General features: G+C 35.2%; 1 protein-coding gene across 2 annotated transcripts in view; it reads left to right on the forward strand.

Annotated features, from left to right (window-relative positions):
- LOC127847739 (uncharacterized) overlaps nt 1-11,010 on the forward strand; it is a 29,894-nt gene extending 18,884 nt beyond the window's left edge. The window contains exons 3-4 of one of the 2 annotated variants that reach the window (XM_052379838.1): nt 1-2,877; nt 3,256-11,010. The exon at nt 1-2,877 is cut by the window's left edge and continues 119 nt beyond it. In XM_052379838.1, coding sequence (XP_052235798.1) covers nt 1,976-2,877; nt 3,256-3,625 — 1,272 coding nt within the window. In that variant the 5' untranslated portion in view covers nt 1-1,975 and the 3' untranslated portion in view covers nt 3,626-11,010. Of the gene's footprint in view, nt 2,878-3,255 lie in introns of those variants that run through there. The other variant, XM_052379839.1, reaches the window with a different exon arrangement.
- The last annotated feature ends 808 nt before the right edge of the window (nt 11,011-11,818 follow it).

Raw genomic sequence — 11,818 nt, forward strand, 5'->3', positions numbered from 1 at the left:
TATATCACACTCGAGAAAGATGGATCCAGAAGGAAAACGGGCAACGCGGTACATCAGTATAAAGACATATTTTACAGTCATGACAAGCTCCATCGACGCGTGTTTATTCAAGGAGAGCCCGGAATGGGCAAATCTACATTCATGACAAAACTTGCCCTTGACTGGTGCGAAGCAGCGTTATTGCATAATCCCGAGAACACGTCTACATTTAGTGATGTCGATACACTGAATGGGTTCAAATTCCTCTTTCACATTTCTCTGAGAGATGCCATGGGTCAACGTGAAGTTATACAGATGATTAAAACACAAATTATCGACATGCATCGTATCTATGGACGGGCTGAATGAATGGACTGATCCTTTGAACAGATTCACGGTACCTGTATTGGCCAATTGTTATACTAAGTGCGTTTCGTTAATTTCATCAAGGCCATGGAGAATGGCGAATGAGCGAATTAAAGATTCTGAAATTGACAGACTACTTGAAATACAAGGGATAACTGATCCAGACAAGCTCACAAAGCATATGATCATCAGTCTTCAGTTTGCCGATCAAAAGACATATACTGAATTTATTGAATACGTCAAAGCAAGTCATTTGATGCCTTTTCTTACAACACCATGGCTGCAGACATTGTTAATAAGTTTGTGGATGAACAATAAAGACTGTAATGGTTCATTGTGCGAACTTAATTGTATTCTACTGGACCTACTTTTTAAGAAGGCAAATGCAAAAGAAGGTTATTTTAGAAAAGGTACTACTTTTAAGTGTTTATCGAATACGAGCTATATTGAACCACAAAACGACATCTTAAAAGCCATTGCTAAGGCTGCATTTCATTTCACTTTTTCTTTAAAAAAATCTTTGGTGTTTTCAAAATTTGAATTACGGAATTATATGTCAGAAGATCAATTGAAATTCTGCCTCGACGCTGGCCTGTTGACGGTACTATGTAATAACAGAGTATCTATCGGTAGTCAACTAATGTCTTTTCAACATGAGACGGTTCAAGAATTCCTAGCTGCATTACATGTAGCAAATTCAAAGATGAATGAAATAAAAAGTTTACTTATCGAACATACGTACAATGTGTTAGAAATGAGCCAGGTAATAATTTATCTTTGCGGGCTTGATTGCGGCATAGCGAATGAACTGATAAACCGTCTAACTGACGGCGACTTCTTTAACGACATGAACCATGCTCTCAGCACTTATATCGTGCATTTTGAAAATAAGAAATTGGAAGCATTTAATACAGATTATAAAACCATAGGAAACATTCGAAAATCTAAAGATGGGTGGGACAACGATTCTCGTATCTTAGCTGTATCATTCTTATTCCAGCGCATGATGATAGCTGGTTTCATTGAGGCCAAAGCTAGCGGTCAGATGGATATTTGTTTGAAGTGCAGAGACTTTACATTCAACACATATTTGAACGAGTCCGAATCAAATGCATTATGTTCCCTGTTAATGTACAACAAATCCAATGTCAGGACTCTTATTTTAGAAAGTGATAAACTGCAAATAAGCGAACTAGTGACAGTCATTCAACAGTCGAGTCATTGTCTTGAACGTGTAAAGGCCAAAGTTGTTCCGGAAATACATAGAGCATTCAATAATTTAAAGCTGCAAGAGCTGCATTTGATCGGAAGACTCAACGTACAATCTGTATTTGATATGCTTACATCAATGTCTAATGTAAGGTTCTTATTTATAGAAGATTCAACTTGTAACGAAGCAATTTCTATCCCTGCCACATTAAAATACTTCGATTTGAAGAACATTACATGTTCTGATGTGTTCCTTCAAAGGTTACTAGTGCAATTATCTTTACTAAAACAGTTTAAAATTGTACAGTTCGAAATGTGTGATGTAAATGTATCGGATTGCAATAGATCCATTGTACAATCAGACCCATTGCCAATGGACATGTCAACTTTCCATGTAAGCATAAAACAGAGTAGTATTTAAATGTATGGTGTGCTGCAATATATACCAATCGTTAATATGCGCCTTATGACGGCTGTTGATGCTGCATTAGCATCAGATATTTTACTCACAAACAGTAAATTACAAAATCTTTTGTTAGATGGGACGTATACGGGTGATTGTTTTCTCCAGCTACCTGTGTCGTTACAATGCATCAGTCTTCAGGATGGCGAATGCTCCTCTGAGTGGCTATCAAGCTTGTTAATCAAGCTTTCTGAATTAGATCATTCTGTACAGTGTGAACTGTGGGACTTTGTGGTGAAATCACGTGGAGAAGATTGCGGCACTGGTTCAAAAACACATGTATCTAATTTGCGATCTAAACTATTGTCATGTGACATGTCTAAAATCAAGCTTTTTGTAAAAACTGGCAGCAAGGAACTGTTTGTAATATTTCGTGACACAAGTATAGGGATATTGGGCCTGAGAAACGCTGATTGTGTTTTACAAACATCAGACATTCTACCCACACTCAGTAAATTAGAAACACTTTATTTACAAGGAACCTATACGGGTCATTGTGATCTCCAGCTGCCTGCTTCTTTAAACTGTATCAGTCTTCTGACAGGCGAATGCTCCTCTGAGTGGTTGTGCAGCTTGTTAATCAAGCTTTCTGAATTAGATCATCCTGTTGAGTGTGTGCTGTGGGACATTGTGGTTCAATCAGATTCAAATACACATGTATCTAACTTGCGATCTAAACTATTGTCATGTGACATGTCTAAAATCAAGCTTTTAGTAAACTCTGGCAGCAAAGAACTGTTTGTAATATTTCGTGACACAAGTATAGGGATATTGGATCTGAGAAACGCTGATTGTGTTTCACATACATCAGATATTCTACCCACACTCAGTAAATTAGAAAAACTTTATTTACGGGGAACCTATACGGGTCATTGTGATCTCCAGCTGCTTGCTTCTTTAAACTGTATCAGTCTTGAGACAGGCGAATGCTCCTCTGAGTGGTTGTGCAGCTTGTTAATCAAGCTTTCTGAATTAGATCATTCTGTACAGTGTGAGCTATGGGACATTGTGGTTCAATCAGATTCAAATACACATGTATCTAACTTGCGATCTAAACTATTGTCATGTGACATGTCTAAAATCGAGCTTTTAGTAAACTCTGGCAGCAAAGAACTGTTTGTAATATTTCGTGACACAAGTATAGGCAAATTGGACCTGAACAACGCTGATTGTGGTTCACATACATCAGACATTCTACCCACACTCAGTAAATTAGAAACACTTTATTTACAAGGAACCTATACGGGTCATTGTGATCTCCAGCTGCCTGCTTCTTTAAACTGTATCAGTCTTCTGACAGGCGAATGCTCCTCTGAGTGGTTGTGCAGCTTGTTAATCAAGCTTTCTGAATTAGATCATCCTGTTGTGTGTGTGCTGTGGGACATTGTGGTTCAATCAGATTCAAATACACATGTATCTAACTTGCGATCTAAACTATTGTCATGTGACATGTCTAAAATCAAGCTTTTTGTAAAAACTGGCAGCAAGGAACTGTTTGAAATATTTCGTGACACAAGTATAGGGATATTGGATCTGAGAAACGCTGATTTTGTTTCACATACATCAGACATTATACCAACAATTAGTAAATTAGAAAAAATTGATTAATGGGGAACCTATGCGGATCATTGTGCTCTCCAGCTGCCTGCTTCACTACACTGTGTCAGTCTTCAGACAGGCGAATGTTCCTTTGAGTGGTTGTGCAGCTTGTTAATCGAGCTTTCTGAATTAGATCATCTTGTAGAGTGTTAGCTTTGGGACTTTGTGGTGCAATCATATGGAGAAGATCGCGGTACTGATTCAAGTATACGTGTATCTGACTTGCGATCTAACTTATTATCATGTGACATGTCTAATATTGAGATATTAGTAGAAAATGGCAGCAAGGGACTGTTTGAAATATTTCGTGACACAGATATACGTATTCTAGAACTGACAATTGATGAAGGTTTTTCCCAAACATCAGATATTCTTCCCACACTAAGTAAATTAGAAAAGCTTTTGCTAAGGGGGACGTATACGGGCTATTTTGCTCCCCAGCTGCCTTCATCGTTAACAATGTATCCGTCTCGTTAAATGCTGCTGCTCCTCTGAGTGGCTGTACAGTTTGTTGATCAATATGTCTACATTAAGTCACCATATAGAGTGTGAGCTGTTGAGCTGTGAAGTGTTCGGAGTTGATTCAATTAAACATGTATCTGACTTAAAATCTACATTATTTTCATGGGACATACCTAATGTCAAGATCATAGTAAACAATGGCAGAAAGGAAATGTTTGAAATATTTTGTAACACAATGATTGAGACCCTGTACCTGAGGACGGCTGACTGAAAAACGACCGACATTTTTCACAGACCCAGGAATTTAGAAACGTTTATGCTATGAGTTACGTATACAGGTCGGTTTTCTCTACCACTGCCTGAATTGTTACAATGAATAAATCGCGGGTCAACATATTTTTACTGGTCACCAAATCGGAAGCGTAAACCCTGTTCATCAAAGCATATCATCAAATCAGCAGCAGTTGATCAATCTATCTGCATTAAGGCATCCGAAGTGTGAGTTATCGAACTGTGTAGTGCTCGGAACTGATTCAATTTCAATTATAAATGTATCTGACTTGCGATCTAAACTAGTATCATGGGAAATACCTAATGTCAAGATCTTAGTGAACGATGGCAGAAGGAACTGTTTGAAATATTTCAATTATAGAGGATCTGTACCTCAGGACGGCTGATTGTATTTGACAAACATCCGAAATCCTTCCCACACGAAGGAAAGTAGAAACATTGTTGTAATGAGTTACGTATACGGGTCGATTTGATCTACTGCTGGCTGCATCGTTCAGTCTTAAGATAATTGTATGCTCTGCTGAGTGACTGTGTAGACGAAGTTTTCTTAATTAGATTATACTGAAAAATGTGAGCTTTAAAACTTTGTTTTAAAAGCAGGTAATGAAGCAGGTTGCGTTGATTTCAATACTATTTTTAGGACCTGCGTTCTGAAACAGTGTCATGTGTCATGTCACAAATATACGGCAGAATGGAATTGTATGCAAATTTAAAAGACAACAGTATTAGAAGTATAAAAATCTAAAATGTAAAATATATTCATAAGGAAGCAGGAATTATTGAAACCTTAGCCAAATAAGCAAAACTAGATTTTGATGTCTTTAAAGCCAGATGCCAACAACCCAAGAAATTATGATATTACAACATAATGCGTATTTGTATAAATGCGTAGTTATTTCAAGCGAGTCGTGTCACGTGTTGCAAAATGAAGATGTTTGTTATGTTCAATTGCATATCATTATTCTTATTGAGTGTCAGACATTGTGAATAGCAGCGCACACATATAGCAACCCATATTCTGTACAAGCGCTGTACAAACGCAAATATCACACACCCTATTGGAAAACGCGTGAATCAAATATATCGATAGTACTTTAATTAGCGGGAATGCAAACTATGGTATTCGCCACGGGTAACCAAGTAAGCAACGTAAACCATAGTCAGTCTCGCGTGTTCATCGAGTCAGGAGCGCAAACCATAATCATAATTGCAGGTCACCAAGTCGGAAGCGCAAATTATGACGGACATCAAGTCAGCAGTGTAAATCATATTCATTAATCCGGGTCACTTAGTCCGGGCGCACAAAATAGTCATCGTCGCGGTTCATCGTTAAAGATGGGCAAAGGCAATGTTCGCGGTGCACCAAGTCAGCAGCGCAAAATGTAATAATTGTCGCCGGTTATTACGTCAGGAACGCAAACAATAGTCATCAGCACGTGTCACCAAGTAAGCAGGGTATGGTAATTTTCGAAGCTTACTATTACAGAAGCGCAGACCATGACCATATTTGCGGTTAAACAAGTAAGCAGCGCACACCATGGTCGCTTATAAACAAAGCAGCTGCTTTTACACTGTCTTCATTATCGCGGGTCATCAGTCAGATGTAAAAAAAGGGGTCGTCATCGCTGGTAAGCAGTGCAAACCCTGGTTATCGATACGGGTTAACAAGTCAGCAACGCAAACCATTGTTATTATCGCGGGTAAAAAAATCGCATTGCAATCTTTTGTCATAATCACGTTCACCCAGTCATCAACGCAAGCTATGCTCAAAATTGCGAGTCACAAAGCCATCAACGCAAACCATTATCACAGCTCCGTAAGTACGTAACTTTTGAAACAAGTTTGTTTTCGAGTGAAACCTCGGTACATCGTTGAAACAATTACCAGAGATGCCCCGGACCGAGAACGATCATTTAATAATTAACAGGGATTACGGCGCACAGCAAGTTAACATAAACAAAGCTATCTTATATACAAGTGAAATATTGTGTTATTTAATATTGTAAATATGCTTCACATATTTAACGTTTAATATAATTTCCTCGAGTTTTTGTTTATCTAAACATTGAGGATAAGCACTGTTTATCCATTTTATTTATGTTCACGTTGCCTTTATTGTTATTGTCTTGCTTTGTTCACATGTTATTCGCATATTTTGGTATTGAGGGTAATTACGAGAACAGCGTTATTTCGATTAACCATGTATCAAATTGATTGTATACTGTATAAATTTGGTACAGAACGATAATGCTGTTTTTGTAAAGATTTGTTTTTAGTATTATTGGACTAGCGGTATGAGAACATAATTTCAAATTATTGTAAATAATTTATTATGATTATACTGTATTAACTGCTGTGTTGTTCTACAAATTGATGTACTGCATATTATTGAACTGTATGTATCTGTGATGACATTTTTTTGCATTTGCTAAATTTAATGTGCATGTGTTTCAATCCCCGATGAACCCACTTCGATTACAAATAAGCTCATACATATTCACGACCTTTCTACTTTTGCATCAACAATTTGCCGATCGGCGTCATTTGTGTGCGCGAATCTATACGACAATTATTTGCATGCGTCAATATTGAAATGACGTCTTTACATTTTGCCAGCCATTTGACGAATTTGATACACAGAATTAAACGAGATGTGTACGCGAATAAAAATCCGGTCTTTCCCGTATGGTTGAAACAATTGCAGGTTGTATACACATTGCGATATAATAAAATGAATTAAATAGCAATTTCATGTTTTCTGCAGTTAATTGTCGTATGAATTGATTTGAAAATTACGCCGTCAGCGTGTGTGCAAATAAGTCGTAATTTACCCGACAGTTTACACACGTATGACTAGTTACATTTATCCTTCAAAACTCGAACCTTATGTCACTGCTTTGGACCTCGTTAAATAGGTGGGCAAACTATGAATAATAGAAACATTCGATGTGCGCAAAAATCTATAATGCGTGAACAGGAACATTCGCGGAACCACGGTACATATTTTACGAAAACGGTGCGCTTTGGTGCGCAACCAAACATTATGTTTTATAATAAGAAGTATCATTACACATTCATGGTTAAACTTTGTATATACGTGTGTTCGGGAAATAAATAAAAAACTAACGTGACAGTTATGCAATTTCTTACGAAAAACTTAACAGTTCAACTGTATTAAAAGATAATCTTAAAACCCGTGATATCCGTTTATTTTCCATAATCAGATGTTAAATACATGTTTCCTGAAAATTTAAAAGGAATGAAAACAACATAAACATTAAAAATATTTAAACACGAGCAAAAGACAATTGCTGATCAGGTGTGTCCTTAAGGCCTGCTGTTACACCGGCGCCATGTTTTAATATCTGATTAATCATAATTGAAAACAATATGTTTTGACAATCTTTGCTGTTCTATTACATAGAAGCATTTTCATATGTACCTTTACAAAGCTAAGAACAAATCTGTAAACCATTTGTTCAGTTTATATTTTAAATATAATTAATACGTAACTGTACACGTTTTATATAGTATCCTCGCATTTGCCAATGTTTCTTCAATGTTTTTCTCATTTCAAACTCAAAAATCCAAAATAAAAAAGTGCTTACAGCTGCTTTGACTTTTCTTGATTAACGTCATGTTTTGTTTGTTCAAATGTGATGTGTGTATTTGTACTATATGGTATTATCTTCATTTCAAGTATTTTGTAAGTGTAATGTTATTATGCAGTATACATGGTATATATAACAAAGTTCTTTACAGTTATGTGCATAATATTATTTAATTAAGTGCACTTTGTGTACCTGTATTACATGCCGTAGCGCAATATATCTATACGCAAATGTGTCCAATATCTTCCACGTGACTCAAAGATCAATTAATGCAATCGCTTAGAAGCGGAACGAGCACGGTACATTTTCACGGCATACATTCGCCACACATTGTTTGTGCTGAATTATATTTGAAACCAAACGCTTTTACTAACTACGTTGCTAAATTTGTCTTAAGTTGTTTGTTTTATTTGTCTAAAGTTGTTTGTTTTATATTGTTTATGAATGACATATGTGCCGCCTAAAGATTCAACTTAGTTGAATAAAATTTAGGGTTGCATTTTATACATGTTGCTTAAATTAACTTAACTTATTTTATGAATATGTTTTTTTAATCCATTTAATTGTGGAAGTTAATATCTGCCTACTCACTATTTACTGTATGTCCAGTAACATTAAAATATGCGAAAATTACACTATGCATACTATTTACGGAAAGTATTGTCGTCATTGAAACATATGTGTTCTTGCAAAATCGATTTTTTTATTAAGTTTCGTTTACATTCGAATTAATAGTTGTATATCATTAAAGTTGCACATTTTCACATTTGCATTTAAGGAATACATCCTCATTAAATTCAACACATAGCTTTGTTAAGCTCAATTACGCTTGCATGTTATTTTTTGTCGAAATATTCATGGTAGTTTTTATAGGGATTTTAAACAGTTTGATGCGCTTTGAAGCAAATGAAATCTTTAAATATTGAACAGGTAGTCATATGCAATACATGTATTTGTTTATATTTATTATTTTATATAATAATATTTCATAAAGTAGTGCAGTGTATAATGGTCAGTTGAATCAAGAGTATTTAATAATCGCAGAATAGACGTTAAGCACCCTTTTCTTTATTTGCAATAGCTCTTTTCAAAAGAAAAGCATGGGAGCGTATTTCGTTATAAGAATATATAATTGTAAATGCATTGTCATGCATGCCATGTCATGTTGGCATGTAATGTTGTATTCTGTTTTATAGTGACTAGCCTAGCTTATACACTGTGTATTTGTTGTAAAAAGAGCTTCAGGTTCTATATAAATACCGTGTTTGCAATGTTAAATAATATTTCATAAATGTTTTAACGATTTCGAATAGCGACATACTCAAACACGACGGTTTTATACCCATCACAGAGTTTCAATATTGTTATATAAAACATACTTCTTGAAAAATCATAGTTTGTTTCGTTCAGTTGCGCGGTAGATGCATCGCACTCAAGATTTAACCCGCATGCATCTAAGCCAACGGCTGTACAATTATTTGACAACAAATAATGACAAACAAGCACCGGTTAATTTCGATTCTAACACGGCTTTAAGACTTTTTACCGTAAATGTCTTTTGAATTGAACGTACTTTTTCGTTCGAAGCTGATTCAATAACCGTCAACTCCGGCTGTTCCATCGATTAATTATACTCATATCGCTAAACAAGTATAGTCCCCTCGATAAACGGATTGATGTTAAAAAAAATAATTAAGTGATCAGTATATAATTTTATCAATCGTTAACGAGAACAAAAACTCAAATTTCAATAATTTCAAATGTGTACTATATAGATGTATGATAGTAGAATGATTGCAACATAGCACTTTTTTCAATGTGCGTTTATAATTGAGATTCATTTATTTTGTGATGTTTACAATTTTCATGCTGAAAATAAACAAGGCCTGAACAGATTTTGCGTTTGTTCACACGCTTTTCGCCGCGAAAAACTTATCCCGCTTATGTATTTAGGTTTCAAACATTTGATTTGAATCGACCAAAAAAAAATACCTAAGGCTACTTGAAATGGAACTTCTTTTTTGAGTGGAATAACTTAAGTGTGATTTGTTGAATATGTGTTGTTGTTTTTAACATCTGATTTTTTGCGGCAAGCAAACTTGTTTCGTCTTACAAACTTGACATGTTTAATATTGCCAGTATGATATTGAATACGACCTTGTACAAAAAGATCTATTGTTAAAGCATTGTGTTTACAATGATCGTGGGATAAATTTATATTATAACCTTATAACAACGTTATGTATATTATTATGCGATCGGTCATTGTTTTTCTATACATGGTTAGTTGAAGTTATTGTTTTCGTGTCTTTGCGTTTGGTACTGACACAATCGTTCTGTAAGTCCGTTACATTATTGCATTCGCCTGTCAATAAGAGCCATTTGTGTAAACTCCGCCATAAATCAAAATGCATTAATGCCGCATGAATATAAGCGTACGTCCTGTAAATGCATTCAGTGTGTGGTATTTAGATTTTGTTATATGTTTGTTTAGCAGTGCATTTTAAAACTATGACATTGATTTTCAATAGTCATATTACTATATGCCTTAACAATACTATCCATATTAAAGTGCGTAGATTGTTATCTGTAATTTCTTTTTGAAATCATTTATATTAACGAACATGTGTTTACCATGGTTCTTTGTTATTTGTGGTAATAATAATTAGATCATACGCAAAACGTCCAAGTACGATAATGGGCATTTTTGGGTGAATACAATATATACGCTTCTGTAAATGTTGTATCATAAAGGATATCAAATGTCAAATGTTTAAATTGAAGATTACTGAACACACATTGACGCCCTTATTTTTGACATCTCCGTGTTTTAGTATGCATGTACTTGCGTTATGTTCAGATTTTTATTCGTAGATATCTTGATAAAAAAACAAGTGTTTGGTAATAGTTTGAAGTTTTGCGTGTTAAAGATTGAATGTTCATATATGTTAACTACTAACTCTTTATTGAAAGTGTCAAACAATAACTGATTGTAATTCAATAAGTACAATAAAATCTGTTAAATCACAATAGAGGTAAAACATGTTTTGTTTCAATATTTAAATGCTGTTCTTGTTCTATCGGATTGACGTTAATACGTATCTTGTTTCGAAATGTTATTTGATGTATATTAACTTGTTGATATTGTACTGTGAGTCGCGTTATTTGAATATTTGTCTTGTGCCATAGACGATTAACATAGCTTTAGACAAGCCTCTGCATACACGCAGTCTGGTCAGGTGCTATCCAGCTCGCTATATAGAGGTTGTGTCGTGGTCTCATTAGCGGACAGGGTAGCACATGACCATACTGTACATATGCACAGGCTGATCGGAAGCTACGCTGGCCGCATAAGGCATAAGACAAATGTTTACATGAGACGCGGGTCAGTTGTTTATTTGTTTGGTCGATAGACATACTTCTGATGGAAATTGACCTTTGATAGAAGTGAAGCTCACAATGTATGTTATACTCAACTGAATATATGTAAATGACGAAGACAATGAAAGCTATCCAGAATATGTAAAACCATATATTGGTTAAAAAAATCCGAAATAACTTTGTAACTCGATAATAACAAGTGTATGATTTGATTCTATTTGAGGACAACAACGTTATTTTTCTTAAACAGTTCGTTTGTTATTGAATGCAATTATTATGCGTGAAACTAAGAGCAAGTGTATGATTTGATTCTATTTGAGGACAACAACGTTTTTTTGCTCAAACAGTTCGTTTGTTATTGAATGCAATTATTATGCGTGAAACTAATACGCATGTTAAAATATGAGACTTCTTTAAAAAAAAAATCACATAAATCTCTCCTGTCGCAGCGCAGAAG

This window comes from Dreissena polymorpha, chromosome 10, assembly GCF_020536995.1.
Source record: "Dreissena polymorpha isolate Duluth1 chromosome 10, UMN_Dpol_1.0, whole genome shotgun sequence".
In the NCBI taxonomy this organism is placed as follows: domain Eukaryota; kingdom Metazoa; phylum Mollusca; class Bivalvia; order Myida; family Dreissenidae; genus Dreissena; species Dreissena polymorpha.